Source organism: Coccomyxa subellipsoidea (assembly GCF_000258705.1).
Source record: "Coccomyxa subellipsoidea C-169, whole genome shotgun sequence".
Lineage (NCBI taxonomy): Eukaryota > Viridiplantae > Chlorophyta > Trebouxiophyceae > Coccomyxaceae > Coccomyxa > Coccomyxa subellipsoidea.
Window position 1 is genome coordinate 279,964 of NW_005178028.1, and position 22,297 is coordinate 302,260.

The 22,297-nt window shown below is 53.1% G+C and overlaps 2 protein-coding genes across 2 annotated transcripts; one reads left to right on the plus strand and one right to left on the minus strand.

Moving 5' to 3' along the window:
* Positions 1 to 1,070: 1,070 nt before the first annotated feature.
* COCSUDRAFT_18565 (DNA repair protein rad10) lies at positions 1,071 to 2,389 on the plus strand (the record flags this gene model as incomplete). Its single annotated transcript, XM_005644894.1, has 3 exons — positions 1,071 to 1,207; positions 1,464 to 1,641; positions 2,045 to 2,389. Coding segments are annotated over 3 exons (660 nt in total), but the record flags the coding sequence as incomplete, so codon positions are not given.
* Positions 2,390 to 4,410: 2,021 nt separating this feature from the next.
* COCSUDRAFT_67348 (hypothetical protein) lies at positions 4,411 to 21,435 on the minus strand (the record flags this gene model as incomplete). The annotated part of the gene is made up of 29 exons (XM_005644895.1): positions 4,411 to 4,605; positions 4,977 to 5,107; positions 6,185 to 6,284; positions 6,665 to 6,763; positions 7,284 to 7,376; positions 7,736 to 7,921; positions 8,257 to 9,016; positions 9,237 to 9,412; positions 9,801 to 9,937; positions 10,259 to 10,346; positions 10,633 to 10,799; positions 11,265 to 11,433; positions 11,780 to 12,001; positions 12,178 to 12,297; positions 12,708 to 12,934; positions 13,244 to 13,370; positions 13,824 to 13,913; positions 14,468 to 14,601; positions 15,074 to 15,224; positions 15,616 to 15,725; positions 16,367 to 16,538; positions 17,042 to 17,188; positions 17,786 to 17,917; positions 18,154 to 18,247; positions 18,757 to 19,048; positions 19,323 to 19,550; positions 20,045 to 20,182; positions 20,550 to 20,772; positions 21,313 to 21,435. 29 exons carry the CDS (start codon positions 21,433 to 21,435, stop codon positions 4,411 to 4,413), a joined length of 5,031 nt encoding a protein of 1,676 aa, XP_005644952.1.
* Positions 21,436 to 22,297: the final 862 nt, after the last annotated feature.

A 22,297-nucleotide genomic window follows, 5' to 3' on the forward strand; every position in this document is an offset into this window, starting at 1 on the left:
CCATGTCATCTCATCAAGACAGCAGGAACTGTCTTTAGGGGATCAAAATGAATTCTACATTTAGCTGAGATTGATCGCGACTGCATTTATGGAGATCAGCTTCTGGGTAAAGGGCGGTGTCAAGTTGTCTGTGCAGAGATCTTGTAGTTGACTTGATCTGGTTTTCACCAACGTCGCCAATTGATAGTAGTGCAGCCTTTGCTGTCGCATAAGGTTCTTCTACTTAGTATGCCGGAAGATGCACCAGCAAATCCCCCAAAGAAGCGCGTGATTCAGCTACCCTCACTTCAGGAGGTAGACATGAACACATTGCCAATTGATCTTGATGGGAATTGACTGGATCGCAGTGTAAGAAAAGAGAAGAAGGCAGAAAGAGAGGGATTGATTGCAGGTTCGGGCGGCAGAACGGCCAGCAGCACCAACAAGCTTATTTCGACCTTCTAGCAGCTCTGGCGATCAACCATCAGGAAGTTCCAGGTACGTGTTGACGACATTCCCCGTCCCAAATGAGTTGTGTTTGCAGTTCGGAAACTTCCTGGCACGCATCCAGTAACGTTAGAGATGAGCTTCGAGATATCAAGAGCACCCGTGCATCACAGGCTCCCAACTGCAGCAAGTTCAGGAGCAGGAGCAGCGAGCAGTGCTCATGCTCAGCATGCGTTGCCGCAGTGCATTCCAGTCAGTATGCACCAGCCAGGAGCGGCCATCAGCCAGGGCTTGGGCGTCTTCAGCCCAGACTACAGGCCTCCACGGCCAGGCAGCAGTGTTGCTCTGCCGCCTCCATCTGCAGACTTTGGACGGGCGAGCTATCCTGTCTCAGCGCCACCAACTCTCCTTTACGGACCCAGACATCCACCCCCACCTCAGCAGCAGGTGTGTCTTTTGAGGGCCAACAACTTTGCCATCCCTTGATTCCAGTTCTTTTTCTGCCAGCCTGTGGTGCTAGATATGTGTTTCTTGATGTGAGCCTGCACCAATTCAGCTAATGTCAGATTGATCTCCGAGAGTTACTGTGCAGTGTGAATCAAATCTGAAGAAGTTATTAACTGTCTGCGGTGCAGATCAATCCCAATGCGGTGCTGGTGAGCAAGCGGCAGGAGGGAAACCCGGTGCTGAAGCACATACGCAACGTGCGATGGCAATTTACAGACATCGTGCCAGACTACCAGATGGGCCCCAACACCTGCGCGCTCTTCCTCAGCCTGCGGTGCGCTTCTTCAAATGCCACCCCAAAATTCATGCCATGCTTTCTCTGAGTGTCCTGGCAACCTGCTCTCCATCTGCAAGCTTATGAAGCCACCCCTTGCAAGGCTTATTGTTTGAAGAGGGCGCTGGCAATTCAAGTAGTTTGAATTGATTTTTGAGCATTGTCCTTTTTGCAAGGAAAATTCCAAGACTGCTCTGTCAGCATAGATGAGTAATCTAGTCAGCGATATTGTCCAAAAATCGCGCATGCCTGGCAGGTACCATCTTTTAAAGCCGACATACATATACGGGCGCATAAAGGAGCTGCAGAGGGCGTTTCGCACGCGCGTGCTGCTCTGCCACGTGGACGTGGACGATGTTGTGGAGCCTCTGGCGCAGGTCACTAAAGCTGCTCTGCTCAATGACTGTACCCTCATCTGCGCATGGAGCCACGAGGTGGGCCCTGCTCTGTGTATCTGCATTGTGCAGTCTTTTTGACACATGCAGGAGACTGGTAACTTGTCAATTTGCCACTGCTGTGTGTGCAGTCCCCGCCGTGACTGCTCAAAGGAGGCGGGGTCAATAATGTACAAGGCAGCCTGTGGAGTTTCTGGATGCATGCACAGTTCATGTCAAGCTTCTGTTTCTCCAATGTCAGGCTTCCACTTTGCCTAAAGAATTGAAGGAGGGGCAGGCCAGATCGTTTAACGAGAAGATTCGGGCATGAGGGGGAATGGCAATCAATCAGAAACACCAAGTCAGAAGATGCCTGCAAAGGATAGAAGCCCGACATAGCTCGAATCAAGCCTCATGCATGTGTGGGATTGGAAAATGACTCGTGCAAATTTCTCTATGGCAGGAGTGTGCGCGCTACTTGGAGACCTACAAGGCGTATGAGAGCAAGCCGGCAGACGCGATCCAGGGCCGCACAGAGGAGGACTACCTGTCAAAGCTGACTGCTGCTCTGACAACCGTGCGCGGAGTCAATAAAACCGATGTCCTCACGCTTGGAGGGGCTTTCAAAACGGCGGCCGGTGTCATGCGCGCCAATATGCAGCAGCTGTCTGCGCTGCCCGGCATTGGGCCGACTAAGGCATGCCCTTGCAAGATGCACCTTTCCTGCTCCAGGACAGAGCTTGTTGCAATCCATATGCAAAGCCTTGACACGCTTACTCGCCGGCATAGTGAAGTGTGCAGTGTATGAATTGTGAAGAGTGAGGACCCTTCCTAAATGCAGTGCACTCTGCTGCAAACATTTGCAAGAGCATGAGCTCAGCAAGGGCCATGTCAGCAGAATATGGAGTCACCTCCCAATGAGCATTCAGGCCCGCCGTGCAATAGAACCTTTGTGGGTATCCTTGTATGAACTTTTGCGGCCCAATTGTTGTACTCTGGCTGCTATTGCAGGTGCGGCGGCTGCACGAAACTTTTCACGAGCCCTTCAGGAAAACACTACGGCAGTCGCAGCTACGGCTGGCGCCCTCCACGGCAGCGGAGGGTGCTTCAGCGCCGGTGCTTGATGAGGCGCTGCCGGTTGACCTAGTAACTCCCCTGGACCCGGGGCAGGAAGACGATGAACTCCCGGACGACCTTGAGTGATGACTGCGGGAGTGTACACAGTGTGAACATATGTACTATTGTAGACATAAACTATATATTGACATATTGTCATCGACGGCTCTGGCCGACGGGCGAATTTCATTTAATGATGTACTGAAACTTAAGCGTTGCAATACTCCCCCATGAAACTACTAGGTGTAAAGTTGCTTGCGGATTCAGAAACTGGCCATCAGGGGTACAGTGCAGGATCTCATAAGCATGAGGATTTGTTGCCAAAGGAAGGCTGGCAAATGTGGGCCGCATGTTGGTGCATTTCTGTGGTACGGGTGTTCGTGACGAAAGCGGCACCTGACAAGTTGTTGAGTGGATTGGAAACACTTTTGTTAATGCCATCTTGCCTGCTATCCAGAACCCAAGCGGCAATGATGCACTCTCTGCCGCTGATGGTTCCAAATTTTAGGCAACAAGCGTTACGTTGAAAAGTAGTCAGTTCCTGACGTCAAACACAAGGCCAGAATATTGCTGTCAAAATTGCTGCTTTGATAAATAATTAATCATTAATTGTACAGTGCAGGCTTTGATAAGCATAAGACTGCAGCTGTGCAGCACAGTCTGGGCTCCCACAAGCGGTCTGGTGCTGCATCTAAATTCTGTGTGCCATGGCTGCATGCGCTTTTAAATGAAATTTTGCATTTGAATGTGCACCTGACAAGGACTGTACCATGGTCAACTCTGCCATGTGATGCAAGCCCCCCACCTATGGCACACGCTTCGTAGTCACAGAGGAGTACACATGGACTGCCACGAGCAGTGCCCGGAGGGGAAGGTCTTCTTTTCACCCTTGAAGAATGTGCACTATAGCAGGGGACTCTTAAGTAATTAAACTAGTTTAGAGACCCCTGCTACAGCACCACCAAAGCCGTGATTCCCTTCTGAGGCAGTGTTATAAATTCTTTGGGCCAAGCTTGTCGCACTCTGACGTAAGATCTTCTCTGCAAGGAGCAGTCTGTACTTTTATTACACAGGGATGTATATTGCAGGCAGGTGCTTGCTTCAATCTCTTATGTACACACCATCATGCACACTGCAGCTTTAAGATCAAATGTCCGTCCTCAAAACCAATGTGACGATCTTTTTGCACGTTTTCTGTACAGCGCTGAGTGTTCCAGGCCCTTCCAAATTCAACATTTGATGCTAAATCTCTGCCATAGTGGCCATCAGAAATTCCCTGCGCACACATGGGTGCCAGACGCTTTTGAAAATCGGGTTTGAATGTCCACGCCCAATTGAGCCCCCATCTTGCCCGCTATTCAGAATTCAACCTGCCAGGCACTGTCTGCCACTGATTATGCCAAACAATCAAGCAACAACAACTGAGCGGCGATGACTGCTTCAAGAGCCAACCTCACCAGAATGTCAATATGGAAGCACATTTCAAATCCCTCAATAAAATCCCTTGAAGCTGGCGGAAACACCGGGTTTGCGGTCACCCGGAAGCCGGCCGGCCGGCCGCTGTCTGCCGCTGTCAATCACTCCGACAAGATCCACTCAAATGGAATCATGAGGCACATCTTTCAATGTACAAATCCTGCTCACCCCAGAAGGCAACACCCGGAGCGCGGAGGTTTTAAAATTCTGAATCCTAGAATCATTTTGTGCAGAAATTCAGGCGGAGTCGGGTCGGCCGGGCGCGTCGGCGTTGTCGGCGGCGGACGATGGCCGCTGCCGCAGCGCGGCGGTGAGCAGCCGGATGTTTAGGTCGGTGGTCATGTCCTCGGATTTCTGCAGCATGCTCGCCGTATGTACACCGTCATCGCTTAGTAATGATTGCGTCGCCTCCGCCTCTCTCACAACTTCTTCCTGCGCAACAAGCAAAAACACAATGTTGGCTCTGCATCGTGGCCAGCAGGTAAGCTCGAGCCTGGCCTTACTGTTTGACAGACAGTGAAAATTCTCCCATGCAGGAGTTCATCTCAAAAATCAGATACTTGCGCAACAAGGCAAGCCCTCAGGAGAATTTAATTTCCAGGGGGCACTAAAGACAAGCGGGTAAAAGGTAGTCTTTAGTAACCCCTGTGATTTCTTTTCCCAGGTGCCTTGAGTATGTTGTTTGTTCCATGCAGGCTCCGTGGCAGAGAACCCAAATTGAGTGAACACCAGGCAGTTCTAGAGAGGCTGCCCCACAGGGCTATGATTTAAGAGTGGGTAAATAATGAAAAACCACTACTCACCTCGACGGTGTTCTGTGAAATGAAGCGGGTGATGAGAATTGGCTTCTTCTGCCCGAAGCGGTGCACGCGCGCGATTGCTTGCTGCTCCACTGGCACGCTCACACTGGGCTCCAGCAGAAACACCTGGCTCGCTGCGCAGCACAGGCAAAACACACCGTTACCTTCAAGCGACCTCATTCCTGCCATGAGGCCATGCACATGGAAACTTTCGAAGAGCGGCATGCCGAGCAGGGAGCAGTCATTGGGAGTCGGCTCATGGGTTGCCACAATGTCCCCCACCTTTTTCCTCATCCACTTTTTAGCTTAGGATTTTAGGGTTGAATGAAATGTCGATTCAGGGTTTAGGGTTTAGGGAAGGGACCTTTACAGCAATGATTCTACGCGGGGAATGCAATGGTGGATTTAGGATTTAGGGTCGATGAAGGTTCGAAAATGGTAGAAAAACAAAAGGTGGATGAACTCTAATGCCAGCGCCACAATGTTTGCCAGGCTGGATGCCAGGTCGGCGTGCGTCCGTGCAACTCCCTTTTGCCACGATGCCGTCCCAGAAATGCGCAGAAACAGCGCCAGGTCATCGCCACGTGGGAGGTCTGGCTGCTGGGGGAGGTGCAAATACTGAGCACCGTGCCCACAGTTGAGTGGGGCCTTTCTTTGATCTGGCTGCTCCAACAAGGGGTGGGATCATGACAGCCTTCACACGCAACTTCTCTGCAGACGCACCCTGCCTCTTGGCAGCGACAGCACGTAATGATAGCAATAAACTCTTCATTGCTGCAATCTGGCTCGCTGCGGTTGCGCTGCACTTTGGAGTAAGGCCATACTATTTTCGAGTGCACCGGCGGGCAGGTCACGTTTGTGACATGGTGTCTGACAGGCACAGGGAGGCGGGGATCTCATTCAATGACATGCAGGGGAAGATCCCATGGAATTGAAAATCCCTCGAGCGAACAAGAATACATATGAGGCAGATAGTCTCAAGTATTTGTAAAAACCCCGCTTCTTTCACACCCAGAGACTCTAACCTATAGATTCTTTTACCATACACATTGTCTGGTGATGCGAGGAGCGTTCAGGACAGGGGCAACCAGTTTGGGCCAGCTCTTTTGCAGCTCTATTGCCCCGAGCATGCCAGATACTGTCAGCGCACGCTGACCCCAGATGAATCATGCATTGTACAGAAAAGAGATGAAGCACGTGGTGTACATTACCTTGCGTGAGAGTGAGGCCATCCCCGCCAGCGCCGCGAGTGAGCAGAAGCACGCGCATGTCTGTGTCCTCCTGGAATTTTTTTATCACCTCCCTTGGACCCTGGGTGCATAATTTTATTATATATTTAAATTTTAAACTTTAGATTTAGGCACGGGTGCATATCAACGGTTCAGCACAGGTGTTGCTTCCCTGCTCAAATTGACACATGATTTAGTGCGCCCACCAGTGATTCTCACAAGTGATTTTGCTGGTAGCCAATGTGGCTTCCAACCTATCTGGAGATCACTAGGTCCCTATCTATCCAGCGCATCACACACACATGCACCGCAATCCTGAAGGGGAGTGATTCCAGAACGCTGGCTCCCGGGAGGTCAAACAATGGGTGTGCTGAATCTGTCAGATGGTGCAAGATGTGTCCTACGTTCTCATCAGTTGCATCAACGAAGGAACTTGCAGTGGATAGAAGGGGGTCTGCTTGCCTGGCCGCGGTGCCTCCCGGTGAGCGAGCCATGCTTGACTTGATTCAAGTCCAGCGCTGCGCTGACCATCAGCAGAGCGCCCTGCCACTGAGAGAAGACCTGCGCAAAAGACATCCCTAATAGCCCCTTTTTACAGTAAAAGGGCTGGGCAAAACTGTAGGTGGGCAGATGCTATAGCTGAGTGGTTGTATTGTGGCGTGCTGGCTGCATGACGTTGTTGCTTTTGCTTGCGGCGCTGAAATAACGGCAGAGACGTGCTTCATCGGCCGGGCCAGAAGTGTGGTGTGGGTGACTGACAGCAAGAGTGAAATTGCCAGAAGCACCGCACAAGGGCTAAAGCGTCCTGTGCATTGGAAATTACTGTAGTAGTCATTCTAAAACCCCCGATAAAAGGATGGATAAATAAGACCCTATCTCCCAAAACATAAAACCTATTATAATTTTGGGACCAGATTCGGGATTCTCTCGACAAGCCCAATCCAATGGAGCGTGACCCTGGTATGTTTGGATTCAGGAAGACTCCTAAAAGTTGCTTTGAAGAGTTCCCGCACTGCCGAGGGTGCGGGTTTTAGATCGACTACTACAGTGTGTACTGGAGGATTGAGGGGCTCTGGCTTACCAGGCTCTTGACCTCTGGATGCTTTGCTTGGAGCCACAGCAGCCGCCGCAGCAGCGCCTCAATCTTGCTGCCCCACTGCCCTTTCAGAACAACCTGCACCAGCCACACCGCCACCTCAGCCAAATCTTGCCAACACCCACTGGACATGGACAGCCATGCAAGCACATTTTACAGAGCAAGCACATACTACAGAGCGTTGACAAAAAGCCCGTTGCAGGCTTCAGATGGGAGCAGACTAGCTGCCGCCAGCAGCCCTTGTTTTCAGTTCTGTGCCCTTTAAACTACAATTTGACTCGGAAATATTTGTACTGAAAATTTGAAACTTTGGGTTTTGGGGTTTTGAAGTTCTGTGCCCTGTTTTGATTTGACTTGGTGTTTTGATGTTTCTGAATTTCTGAAATTTTATGGTTCAGGGTTTCAGGTTTGAATCTGGATTTGAATTTGAAATGCACCTTCTGGTACTTGGGGTCGTCGCGGACGACCGCGTCGCGCGGCTGCGGCGCGATCGGTGCTCGGAAGACGCCAGAGAAATTGAACGGCTGGCGGCAGACCATGCAGTCCTGCTTGCGCCCCTTCTGCCGTGCGCTGTACCACTTTTGGTAGCACGCCTCGCATAGCCAGTGGCCACATGGCAGCAGCTGCACGCAACAACATCGTTGTTTGACCCGGGTGCAATGCTCTTGCCTTTTATTGCAAGGGTGAAGCTATGCCCAGAGTGATGGTGTGGGAGTGGTGTCATCTACTGGACATTATGGTGCCGGCTTGACCTTCTAATTTGAGACCGTCTGCAGCTGGTGGGAACGGCTATCAATGCAAAGCCGGGAAAGGCTCATGCTGCGGCCCTATCTTTCAAGTGGGGCTGGTGATAAGCACAGCTTTGAAAACCTTCTGCAAGGTGCTTGCTCGCTGGGTTTGTTGCCTCTGGAGGGACTTTCTTCCCGATAAAATGTGACGGAGATAGCAATAGACCCACCATGGCGCTGTCGATCGAAGAGAAGCACACGAGGCACTCTGCATTTCCCCCTGCCCTGCCCTCCTCTCTGCCTGCACCGCTGCCGCTCGCCCCGCCCTCCACACCCCCGCCAGCCCCTAAAGCAGCCTCATTGCTGGTCCCTGCCGTATTCTCCAACACTTCATTTGCCCCCCTAGGGGTCTCTGCACTCCCTTGAGATCCTGGAGGTCCTGCGGCTTCACCCCGGCTGCTCGGGCCGCCCCGGTCTCCCGAGCCTTCCCTCTCCTGCTGCTCCAGCCACCGCGCGTGCCTCTCCGCCCGCAGCCGCGCCAGCTCGTCCATTGAGGCACTCCGCGGCGACACGATTACTTCCTTCCCCTTCTCTGCAGCCCTCCCTAGTGTGCTGCTCTCCAGCCCCGTGGTGAAGATTTCCTGCCCCGGCAGACTGCCCAGATCATTGCCTGCGTCAGGCATGGCCTCGTCAGCCGCCTCCGCGGCGGCCGCAATGTCGCTGCCGGGGCCCGGAGCTGCCGCCGCGGGGTACGCGGCCGGGGCCAGCCCCTGCCCGGCAGCTGCGCCGGACGGCGCGGCGGTCAGGTCCAGGCGCGCGGCTGAGGCTGGTGCGGTTGTCCCGGCAAGGTGCGGCGCGGCGAGCGACACTTGCCAGGGGCCGAGCGCGGCGGAGAGGCCGGTTTTTGCGCGCACGCCGGCCGGCCATGATCCCGGCGGCGCCGCCGGCTCCGGCAGCTGCTGATCCGTCATGCCTGGTCCGGCATCGTGGCTGCACAATAGCACACAACGGTTTCAGTAAGAGCTTCATATGCATTCGTGCCCGGCAGACTCCATCCATATACCATCATCTCTCGGACAATGAAGAAACGCAAAAAGCGGGCAATAAGGGTCTGTATGCACTACTGGTGAACATACGTTTGATCAGCCTTCACTGTTGATAACAGGGGGAGAGCAACAGGGAGGGGTTTTGAAGAGCAGACGGCGCGCACATATGCTCGGGTTGCTCAGATTCTGCGGTACCACGCAGGAAGCGCTGCCGCGAGAGTAGCTGCCTGCAGGTGGCCTCCAGCTCCGCAATGTTTGCGTGAAGAGCCGCCATGGATTTGCCGCTGCTGTTCTGTGACACAACCGCTGCCGCCACACGCGCTTCCTCCTCTGCCACTCCCTGGGCAGGCAAGAACGATTCCCTCAGTACGCCACATCGTAACAAGTCATGTTCAAAAAAGAGTTGTAGGGCAGTGCCGGTAAGAACAGCTCTAATTAATATGTGCTTCCTGAACCCAGAATTTATTACTGCAGGTCTTACGAGGTTTGGCAGTGCTCTTGCAGCATTTGGTATAGCATCAAATTGACTTCTGAGTTTGAGGAAGAAGAAGAGCAGTGACGGCAATGCATGCATGCGGGCAAGCCTGCAAAGAAGGATCGATGTGCCTTCCATACCAGCCAAGAAAAGCGCGAAAGCAGCTGTGAGACGTGATCTCCAAGCCCAAAAGTAATATCGTAATGTTAGGTGGAAAAACAAATGTTAGCTAGGTTGAGACTGCGCTGCGCACCAGATTATGGCGTGCCACTTCCAGCTGCACCTCCGCCGTGTGGCGTTCCCTCACGCCGCGCACAAAATCCAGCTGGGCACACACCGCGTCCAGCGCAGCGATAGCCGCCTCCAGGTCGTTGTCCTGGGCCATGAACCCTGCTCGAGGAAACGCACCCATGTACAGTATTAGAGGAACAGGAATGCAGACATCAAGGCACAGCGAACGCCAGAGATAAGAGGACGGGCTGCCTTAGCAGTGCATACCCTGCAGCAGCACTGCAAACATCCCCCGGCCCAGGGAGATGCCTTACAAATACACATAAAGAGCCCGGAGACTTAGTCAATTTGAGTCAACAGGTTGATACTTCTGGGCAGAGCCATTATCTGCCGAGGTGACAAGGGAGGAGGGCTGTTCAGGAGAGCTACAGAGCCGCCTTAAGAAAAGAAATCTGGTAAGCTGAGAATTGGCAAATGCACCTGATGTTGGGTGAAGGGATCGGCGCTGCAGCAGCTTGTCATGCTCTCTCCTCAGCGCATTCACCACCTTTTTCACAGACGACACAGCCTGGATAGCAAAAGACAAAATCAGGCAGGCAGAAAGCCCATGTGCTGCACACAACAAACTTCGCATGTGAAATATCAAGCGCTTGAAGTCATCGACTATTTCTCAGGGAAGCACGACTCATCATCTCAGCACCCCAAGTGAATCTCTTTCCCGCCTCAGCGCAGATGTCCTTGCTCTACTGCACCGGTGTCTAAGATGACCAATGCGTGAGCACAGCAGTTTTTTTTCAAGTTCTTTTTTGCCCTTATTCTTCGAATTCTAATTCAAATTTGTTGAATCTGCGCACCTTCTGGTAGTCCAGGGTGTCGATGGGGTGCAGCCGCCGCAGGGCATGCGCGGCCACGAGCGCCCGGTTGAGGCTTGATCCCTCGCGCGCCAGCCGCACGATGCGCTGCTCTGGAATGTCTTGCATCGCCTCTGTCAGTGCTGCGCTGGCTGCCTCCCCACCGGCCCCTGTGCTTGAGTAAATATTTAGAACTCTGAAATGTGAAAATTGGTGGGAAAGTGCACAAAAAAAATGGTATCTTCAAAGAAGGCGTTCTGATGATAGACCCTTTCTGTGAAGCTTCTGCAGAGCTGATGATGAGCCAAAATGAAGATGCCCAGATAAAGAGTGGGGCGCAGTAAGCACCCAGACAATTGCAATCTCCTGTGGAGTCTTTTAGGACCATAGAGATTACCTAGAGACTACCTAGAGACTACATTGTTAAGGATTCCCAACGTTCATATCTTAGAGATCCGCGGGAAAGAATGACTTTGGCAAGCGCCCAAATTGCTGTAAGTAAGGCTCAGGGCCTCAAAAGTATTACCATGGTCACCTTGCCACAATACTGCATGGGGAGATTTCCCCAACCTGAAGAGCATCTGAAGCAGCAAGGGATTGTTAGAATAGTGGATCAAGGAGGAGGCTAATCTCACCGCGGCGGGGCAAGGGTAGGTTGCCTTGCAGGGCTGAGAGGACGGCTTGAGCGTTGGAGAGAGCGGTGGCCACGACTGGTGTCACGCAGACGCCCTCTAGCGCTGCGCGCGTCTGCATGAGGCGTTCCTCCTCCGGCTGCAGCAGCTCAGTCACCGCCGCCCATTGCACCTGAACAAAGAGGCGCACCCGCACATCTCACACGCGCTCACCTCAAAATTACACTGTCTTCAGTGTTCCATCACGAGTGGGCACTGAAAGCGCATGATTCCCCAAAGTATGGCAGGCCCTTTGCAGACACACTGATGGCAAGCTTCTAAATCTTTTCACAGGATTGTGCACATAGTCGAAAGGAGGGCGTTGCCAAGCAACACATACAATAACAGCTCCTTCGCCTTTCTGCTTGTAGGAACTTACAAGCACTGCAAGGCAAGCCGCTCTCTTGCATGGTGAATCAAGGGGGTGAAAAACACATAAAACGACACAAAAAATGAAATAGGAAGTTTGTTTGGCGGACCTGGCCGGCTTCGGCGCTGGCGGCGGCGGCGGCGGCTTTGGCGGAGTCATAGGCCGACAGCAGCGCGGCGCACCAGGCCGGGGCGTCCGTCGGGCGGCGTTCCTGCCAGCCGGCCGCATGCGCGCGCGCCCAGAGCCGCGCCACCTTCCGGCCGGCTTCCTCCAGCTTCCCCGTCAGCTCCGCCAGCCGCACCTCCCTCTCCATGCACGCCTCCCTCGGCACCTGCGCCCCACAGTTGCTGATTACTACTGTCGTGCTAATTCTAAAACTTGCACCCCCGGCACTGCGGGGAATTTTCCTGAGCACCTTTCAGGGGTCTTCCTGACCTAACAAATAGCAGGGGTCATGCTCCATTGCAGGTTTCATGCAGCGGCGGGGTTTTTCTTCGGGAAAAACACCTCGTTGATGTCGTCGAGTTTCCGGCGCGCCTCATCGCGCATGCTGGCCAGATCCTCGTCCTCGGTCCTGGGCGCACCGCTTGCCTCCAGCAGGTCTGCCAGCTGCTCAAGCACGCTCACCTGCCACGCAGACTGCCTCGTCAGCCTCTCTGTCGCGCGATATCAGACTCAAAGAGATGGCAAAGCCTCACAGGCACCTCATAGATACCTTGTTGAAAGATTGCAAATGCTGCATATGCACGTAGAGCAACGGCAGCTCTGACTTTCTCACAGTTCTTTCCAAAGAGCGAAGGTCACAGACCTGCTGCTGTAAAAATCGGTAAGAACCGCTCAACCCGGACCTTCATAGGGAGGGCTAATATGGTGATAACCGACTGCCTGATGTGTCACTGTGGTCCCCTCAAGAAAGCACTACACTGGACTGTCCACACTGGTCTCATTATTTTCTCTAAAGCGTCTGACGCACCGTTAGACAAGGTATATACGTAAGTGAACCAAAAGCCATGTGCAGAGAGGAATCAAATTTGCACCTGTATGGGGCGCCATGCGCGGATTGCCGCGCTGGCAGACTTGATGTCGGTGGCAGGTTCGCCCCACGTCGCGCCGATTCCTTCCTCGCTGATCAGTCGGCTGCGCCGCAGCAGCGCCAGCGCCTCGGTCCGTCGCTCCTCCCAGCTCGACCCGTAACCGATGGCGGAGTCCGTAAGCTCCGTCTTGCGCCGTTTACGGTCCGGGCCCTGGGGCGTGCCCTTATCGTCTGCAGCACTACCATGACTTTCAGGATAAAAAACTCACCTCACTGTCAATCAGTGTTCTGTCTGATTGATTACTATATGCTTCTGCTTGATGACTATTAATCATCAGCAGCTCTACAAGGGACAGATGTCAATATCATGATAGGGGAGATCGCTATGGGGCATTTAAAAATAACGGGTCCGCATGAAATGCAGTGTTCACATTTCAGGTGCGCTGAGATGTGAACATGTTGTTGGCATGTTAATTGGCATGTGAATGTGCCAAAGCATGCAAGCTGTGAGCAGCCAAGAACAAAAGGGGGTCTGAGCACCTGCGGCGGCCTTCTGCTTGCCCTTGCCTTTGTGCTTGGGAGAGGCGGGGCCGGTGTGCGCTTCAGGGGCTTCCAACAGCAGAGCCGCCAGAGTATTGAGCAGCACACACAAATTTCGCTCCGCACCCTGCAGCAGGGATGCATAAGCTCACGCTCGGGACAGTGAAGCCTTCACATTGAAGCACGCCACACGCACAAGCTGGTCTTGAAAGCAGCGCCGGACGAGTGCTCTCGCTCTATCACTTGCAAGATGCTCAGCAAATAGTCGCCAGGGCAGAAGTAGTTTCTGCCTTGGCGACGACAGTTCATCGGCAATTGCAGGCATCTATCGAGCGAGCGCTCCCACTGATCTTTGTCCTCGTCATCCAGAAACCCTGCCACCTGGCTTTAAATTGGCGCTGGCGCATATTGGCTGTCGCCATCTCACCAGTGACTGCGCATACTGTCATCCTCTAGCGTGGTTCTTTCCTGATTCGACTTTCTGCAGGCAAGCTCGCTGGAGGCTCCTGCCATGAGTCCACACAGGCAGCATGTTGCGCCGTGCGTGAGTACTTGAAAGAACACTACACAGGCTGCTCACCTGCAGCTTGTTCTGCAGCCCGTCGGCCTGACGTGCGTTTTGCTCAGGAATTGTCAGGATGGTGCCCTGAGACAACTGCCCCTCGCGCGCCTGCGAACCACCCCAAACAAGCTGATTAGTGCAATCATCAACTATCATTAGGTGAATAATAATGTTGTTTTTATTTTCATTGTTATTGATACTACATTTTGGAAACCTTTTGGGAGCCGCCTGAGGCGCATTGGCCTTGTAGGAAGTCTGTCACTGCCCATCGTCATATCACAAAGTTTCCATGAAATGGCGAAATGGGATTGCGAAAGGAGGAGACGTCTACTCCGCAGCCTTGCGCACTTGCTCTCTCAGGAGCGCAGTAGAGGGGCCTCTTATGGCCACAGGATTTCCCGCGCCCCCCTTTTTCTGCATTGCATTGCATTGCATTGCCTAAAAGCCCCTAAATAAATAAAAATATTGCGTTGCATTACAATGCGCGGCAAGGCACTGCATAAGGACTTGCAAAGCCACACCAAAACGCTGCAGTGGGACACTGATATCATTAGATAGCGACACGGTATGGCGCCACCCCCAAACCCTGCAATATTATTCCTATTTAGGGGATTTTTAGGGTTAAGGTTAGGGTTTTTGTTGAAGCTTAGGGCTTTATTTACCTGGCGCCGCCAGAGGGAGGTGAGTTGCGGGTGATCGCAGCACTTGCGCAGGTCCAGCACAGCGCTGCCGGCTGCCTCCTCCGCCCGCCGCGCCGCCCTCTCCGCGCGCGCAGCCTCCACCCGGCTCACCGTGCCTGCAGTTTCAAAATTTGTATTCAGGTGCAGATTTGGATACCAACCCCCTACAACCCATGCACTCCGTTACACCTGCGAGGTAGCCCCTTCTCCCTTCCTTGGCGCTCGCTCTGTCTTGATGTCTGCCTTCTCTGATGGGTCAATCCCCAACCTTCGAGTGTGCCTGATGTACCAGAGATGCGCTCAGGAGAACATGCTAAGGAGCAAGGAGCCCTTCTCGTAGGCTCATAAATAGCCACATCAGCATTTCTTTTGGCACGACAGACCCGTGGACAGCTTGAAGGAAGCTTGCTGGCCCGGCCCATTGCATCTCCATGACAGCCGCTCCATCTAGAAAGCACTGGTTTCTCAGATGCGCCCCAGACTTAATGTTTCCCACTGATGGCAAGCCAGCAGGATGACGAGCAAGTTGGAAGTCATGAGCAGGGTTAAGTACAGAAACAGTTTTGTGAAAGTAGGGCGGGGTCTCACGTGGCGAGGAGGGGCCGGCCTCGTCGGAGCCGTCACCGGCCGGCGCGGCTGCGGCTGAGTGACGCTGCAGCGCCTCCTGCGCGGGGACGGCCGCCTCCTGCACCGAGCGGTAGAACGAGCGCTCTCCCTCCGCCACAACTATCGCCACCCGCTGCGATTCACACGCACACACGCCAGCTGTCAGCACCCGTGCATCAATGAACCAGGGTATCACGGGGTTTCAACAACATCAGAACCAAACTTTGCATGCCGAGAGATCCCAAATCAAAACTGCCGTCATCCCCTGCATGAATCCACGCAAGGCAGAAGTGAGCACCAAGGCAATGTTTGAGAGTTGCATGTGGTGTAAATAATAAGAGACCTCTAAATGCATGCCCAGAATGCATCCCGAGAAAATCCCAAACCTGCTCGGCTGCTTCTGCGGGCAAGGACTTCAAGATGATTAGGCCTTGCCCACTTGAGCCAGACAAGGAAACTTTAGTGCTGCTTCTTACCTATTCGCTGTTGGGAACATGTGACAAATAGCTTCTTATACACAGTACCTCGAGCGTGCGAGGGGGCAGCTTGAGCTCGTCGCCAACGGAGGATTTGTCGTTGCGCCACATGATGGGCTTCAACACAGCCTCCAGCCGCTCCAACGCATGCGGCTCATCTGCACATGCATCCGGATTCAAAACTAAAGAGACCGCTCGCATGGGGCATGACTGCACACGGCATGTCTGCACACGTACTCGAAACTTGACATCAAAATTTTACTGGCACATGATTGGCTCCCTTCCGCTTACTGTCGCGACACTCAAAACTCCTCATATAAGACACTCCACAAAAGAAAAACAAGATGACTTCTGCAGCTCTACGTCTGTCAGGTTGATGTGTACAAGGACCCTCAGAGCTGTCAGAGATGCAATCACACATGCAGCGGCTCACTCAGGCCAACACCTAGCATCACCATTCCTGAAATCTTATGCACATGGTTACCTTGCTTCCCAGGGTTCCTTCTATTCAAATTTCAGCTCCTGACACGCGTACAAGGTCCAACGGCCCAGCTTTGTAAATCACTTTCAAGCCTATAACATCAAGTCGTGAAGCAAATCCCCCCAGGGGGCACCACACAGGCAAAGGCCTCCATGCAGGTGCATCGTTTTATTCTAGTTCCTGCCAACTTCACCTTTTTATGTTCCTCTTTCAGCCTCCGACTTGGACTACACAAGCGAGCAGGGAAGAACCAATGAGAACTCCTCTTGTATAACCAAAGTACGCAAAGGTAATCATAGAGATTCAGGGGGCGCGCACCGCGCAGGCAGGGGCCCTCAACGCAAGTGCGCCAAAGGCGGCGGTCGGCGAAGGGGTCATGTTGCAGCACGCGCAGCAGGCCATGCAGATCGCGAAGGCCGCCGTTCCCCATCGGAGTCCCCGTCACCACCCACCGCGACTCAGCACGCAGCAGCGCCGCCATGTCGCCCACCTGTGCGCACATGTCAGCGCGCCACGTCAGCGCATCCACAAGAGGCGCATTAGTCACGCAAGCCAGGATAGGCATGCCAGCCAAATTTTGCAAGTGAGCTTGCACAGCCCGGGTGCCCTTAATCCACTTAATACGCTGATTATTTTCTGGACCCTCCAAAATTGCCAAAGTGTCCCTGAGGTTTATGACTGGCAAGCAAATAGACACCATGGCGGCGGGCCCATCACAGTGAAAAGGCTGCATGCATGCAGAGAAGCCGGCCCAAGAATGAGCTCAGCAGCAAAGCTGAATCTCCGGCCAGCAGAGGCCATCACAAGCTGCAGCTGCTCGTTCGAGAAGCCAAATTCTGTGTTGCGCATGCAACCTAGCTCTCAGCTGCAGACCCGTGAGATCCGGCATGGGGTCAGTCAACTCTGCTATGGCTGGAGCCTATCTGAGGGGCTATATGTCACCAAATTTCTGGAAAGCCCCAAGCTTAATTTCATCGTTGATGTTACTGTCACCTGAGAGAAGCCGTCGCCGACTTTCTGGGCTTCGTCGAGCATGAGGCGCCACCAGTGCAGCGCCGCGAGAGGGGAGTCGACCACGCTGTAGCGCTTGGGACGGCGCAGGGAACGCCCCTCTCCCAACGCATTGCGCGCATGGTGCACCTGGCACATAAATAATGCATTTATTACTGATGTAATTTTATATCTGGTATTAGCACATTTTAGAGACCTCTTGGGAGCCCCCTGGGGCTCAGTGGTTTTGTGGGCAGTATGTCACTGCCCATCTTCATATCACAAACTTCTCATGTGTCTGTGTTCCGTCCAAAAAATTGGCAAACTTAATACTGTTACACACTTGTTTTAGCCCACAGGGCTAGGTGCCTGGCAGCATCCTATCAAGATATCCCCTCCAGTCTTCCCTGCCTTGGCACCTTCTCCACCAAGGGCATGTCAGTCCCATGGGATCCCGGTCGTCCCTAGCGCGATCCCTATTGCATTTCACTGTAATGATAGATTCTTGATAGGACAATTACTTGAGAACAGCCAAGCACAGGGGCAATGCACAGACAAAAGTACAACCCACACGGGATTACAAAACAAAGGAAAGAAATCAGGTCCTGGTTGGAGGCCGAGGAGAGCAGTCAGGAGGGAGCAGAAGGCCTTGCTCGATGCAGCACCATTCCCATTGCATGCATGCCTAGCACCCCGTCAAGGGTGGTTCAATTAGACAAAGTGGTGACTTGCCTCTTGGCTGAGGACGGGGTAGGCCACTAGGACGATGTCGGCCGTGATGAGGCGTTCCATCTGCGCCTCAAACGCAGCTTTCTCCGCCGCCGGCACCGCCGCATTCCGCGCTGCCTCAAACGCCTGCCGCTGAATCTCCCACACCTCCTGCTGATAAAATCAAGATTGATATCAACCACACCTATAAACGCTCCGTAGTGTATGAAGAAGCCAGGTTTGGGCTTACTCTTTGGACGCCCATACAATGAGTTCAGTCTTGGCTTGAGAATCTGCAAAAAACTGGCTGGTTGCCTCCCCCGTTGATGTGTCGGCAGTAAGCGGAACATTGCAAGTATCTCTTAATGTGCTTGTGCAAGCGACTATGTAAATAGAAAGAGGCTCACCTGCGCGGCCTCAACCTTCTGCCGCATGGTCATCTTGCGCTTGCGCTTCTTGCCGGCCACCGGGCTGCCGCCGCTGCCGCCGTCCCCGGCCGCCCTGGCACCGGCTTTCAGCCCCTCGTATATCACCACCTTCAACGATGGCGCATGCTTTTTGATCTGCGTACGGCATGCCAAATTTGTAAAGAAGTTTGAATGAGAGAGGGAGATATACCCTGAATGATTCTAGTGTATTCATAAATGACCGAATCCTTTGTTGAGCATCCACATTGCGGGACATGTCATGTCAAAGAAAGTTGCATTGGAACTGCTCCCTAGGTGTTATTATTTTGATGCTTGTTGTTTGAAGAATTGTTGTTTCCCGCTCTCGATGCAGGCAAGGTCAGAAATCGACACATCGCCCCTGTGATGGCGGTAATTTCACTTTCCTCCACTGCGTAACTGCCTCGGATGGTGATAAGGTCCAAGGCGGCTTATTAGTATGGAGGTGTTTCCCAGATTCCTCGTCTCTCACAAGTCAAATCACCCCTTTTCTTCCCTTTAATCTGCTAAGCAAATAGCGCAATTTCAAATTCAAATTCAAAGGGGCGCGCCTCGTTTTCCCACTGCCCAAGAAGCGCCTGCGTGGCCGCAATGAGCGTGGCGCCGTTTCTTCGCGGCCCCTTATGGTTCAAGGGTATTTGCGCCGTTGGAGCCGCCGCGCCAGGGGTGAATGTTGCCGATGTACCTGGGGTCTGGGGTGATTGCGCCGATGCAAGGGGCGCGCACCAGTCGGCGGGTGGGGGCCTCTTAAGGATGAGAGCCAGGGCAATGACTGTTTTGCCGAGGCCCATCTCATCGGCTAGTGCGCCCCCGTTGAGCGGGACCGGCGCAAATGGCTGCATCCGCTGCAGCTGCCCTGCATAAGTGATACGTGCAAACCCCCTTAGCCTGAATGTCGCTTTCTGCTTCCTTTTTATCTGTCTTAATGCCGATATGTCTGTGGAAGTGTCATTGCTTGTCCATTTTTGGGTACATACTGCAGGTGAATACAGTGCAGAAGCAGAGCTGCAAGCATCCCCTATTGCAGACAGGGAAGGAAGCTTTTTGACTGATAGCATGGCAGCAGACAGACAGACAAGCCAAGCTCACCATCCCTGCAAATATAAGGGATGCGCTATGCAACAATGCACCTGTGTTCCAGTTGTGGTAGAAGGCTTCTCCCGAGGGCAGGGCGACTCGCTGCCAGCAGGGGTGGTGCGTGCCGTTCCAGACCGGAAGCGAGGGGCCCAAGCCGCCGGCGGTGGCAGAGGTCCCCCCAGCGGTGGAAATGGAGGGTTCCCCCCCGTCCTGCAGCGCCTCCCTGCGCGTCATCCAGGCCAGCGCCCTCCGCTGGTAGCCCGGCATCGTGCACGTCAGCCCTGCATGCATGCAAAAAATAAATTGCCAGCTCCCTCATCTTACAAATATGCATTCTCACCGTAAGGATCCGTATGTATTTACCGCTGCTCTGTCTCCTCCCTTGCAGACCCCGCGTCTTTGAAGCGTATGTTGTTCTTGCCATCTCAGAGTTTATTTCTTTGATGGAGAAACGGTGCTCGGCCGGTAATGATCTACTGCTTGCTGTCGGAAGATGACTTCTGAGGGTGACCACTGGCCCCTTTGGTACAAGAGAGACAGGTGAGAGGAAGTCCATCACTGCAGCAAGGACTTATAGTTGCAGAATCCAGGAGCGTTAAGTGCAAGGGCCAGGAATTGCATGACCATTGAGTCGGTGCGCCGCTCTGGTGGTCCAGCCCTTAGGTGGGCTGGGCCCCCAAAACGGGTGAGGCGCTCAACACAAGAAGGGGCGCAGAATGACCAAAAACTGTTTGGCAACTGGAGCGAGTCGAGGGAGTGGTGGCTTATGGCTCACCCGAGGGTTCGGTGGCTTCAGCGGTCCACTCAACAGGCCGCAGCATCTCATAGATGCGGTCTCGCAGATCCATTTGCTCTGCGGGCGCATCAGCCAATTCTTCTGCCTCCCCAGAGTCCACGTCTGGCTCCTCCATGCCTGCCAAGCTAAGATTTTCAGCCTGTAAATCTAGACAGAAGCGACAATGAGCATGAGCTACGGATCTTCACATTACGAACTTCGAGATGGTTGCTGAGGTTATTAATGGTTGTAGGCAGAAGTGGCAGGTTCTCTAGGCCATGCGCTGTGCATATTTTGACATCGGAGTTTAAGAAATGGTTTCTAGGCACAATTGACACATCAGAGCAGTACAAAATGACATCCCTAATATATATGTGCCCTTGCAGCTCTCTCACCTGAGACCTGTTGTATACGTGAGGCAGATTGAGAAGGGAAGAGGCGTCACTCTTTGCAAGTTGTAAAAGAGTACTGATCTCTAAAGAGGATTTCTACTCCGAGTCCTCACCATGCACGTTGGTGTCAGCTGAGAGGTCCGACGGCTCCTGGCCCAGGCTGGCGATGTGCTGGATGATGACGTGGACGGCGGCTGCCAGGGGGGACCGGCCCCCCGGAGGTGGCGGCTCGGTGGCGTAGGCCGGGAGGACCAAGCTGCCAGAGCAGGCGACCTCCAACAGCTGCGGCTGCTGCTGCTGCTCGCTTGCTCCTTGCTGTCCCCTGACCTCAATCACCTGCAAGCAGGAGAATTGGATTCAAGGGAAGTTTCCATCGTCAGAAAATCTGCATGCTTGGAGAGATTGCAGCAACGAACTTGCTCGCTCGCTCGTTGATGTCCCCCTGACATCAATCACCTGCAAGCATAACTCGATTAAAGGTGTTTCTATCGTCAAGAAAACTGCTTCCTCGGCAAGAATGAACCAGTACTTCTTCTCTGCCATTTGAGTCAGTTCCCATCAGGGCGCCATGTGCCGGCATGAGTCAGCTTGGCATCCTGATCAGGCAGGATTCTCCTAGACTGTGATTGGCCAGACCCTTATCCTCAGGACAGAGCAGGCGCTTGCAGCGGATTAAGACAAGTCTGTACTGATCCAGTCCGCCCGCAAGGTACTTGGTTTTCTAGATTGCTCCAAAGAAGCCAAGCATGTACAAACACCCACTCCCGTCTTGCTAAGCTGTTGGAACCATGTGTCTTGGGCGAAACTCTGAACACACCCTTGGCTTTGCCCAAACACAGGGTTCTCCTCACGATTTGATGGCTGGTGTTTACATACCTTCAATTTCAAGACCCCAGCCAAGCTGAGTGCAGCAGCTGCGTCCCAAAGCTCTGGCTTCTTCTTATCTGGGTGCAGAGCAACATATCCCAATGCTGACCGATTCCCTTCTGCGTCCTGCATTGTCCACAAAGGGGTGGCGTAAAGTGCTTGTCATCTCAGAAGGAGCTTGTGACAAGAAAGGAACAGCAACACCCAAATACTGTCAATACAGACAACTCCTCACAGTCTCATACACGTGTGATCACCTACACGAAAACAATAGTCAGCCAGCTTCCAAATATCAAGACCAATTGGGCAATCCTGTACAACATCCCAAAAAAGCAAACCCTCAAAGGCTGATTGGAATGCAGGGAATCACCTCCATCGATACTATTTGACGTCCATTCGACGAAGTGCTTGAAATGTCGAGCCGTCGCCCAGCGTTGTTGGGGGCCTTCACAAGATTCTGCACATCCCATTCTTCCCTGCATCAACAAAGGCCAGAAGAACGGTGTCAGGCAATAGAGACCCCTGAACTTTATCATTGTGGTGTCTTAATCCTTAGATGACAACATAATCCTCCCTAATATCAGAGATTTCTGTTTGTGGTTCGTCCCGACGACACAAGTATGATGGAAGAGGAGACATGATGGTGCCGCTATGACCATAAATTGCTGGTGGGTGCGTAGCAAATTTACTATGTCTAGGCGTAGCCACAGAAGGGTCTACAAAATGCTGCGGTGCAGCTGCGAGACGGGAGTCAATCCGGGTGCACATCGTGGGCCTTACCCCGCTTGGACTTCGAGAGCTGAAAAGGGAAATCCCAGATCTTCGTCTTCCTCAACATCCATCATGGATTGCTGATACAGTTCTGGAAGCTCGCGTCATAGCTCAAATGCATCCTCTGCATTTCTTCCCACGACGATGAACATCAGGGAAGGATGAAACCTGGCCAACGGCTTCTCCCTCCAAAATCTGCATTTAAATCAACTTAGTGAAACTA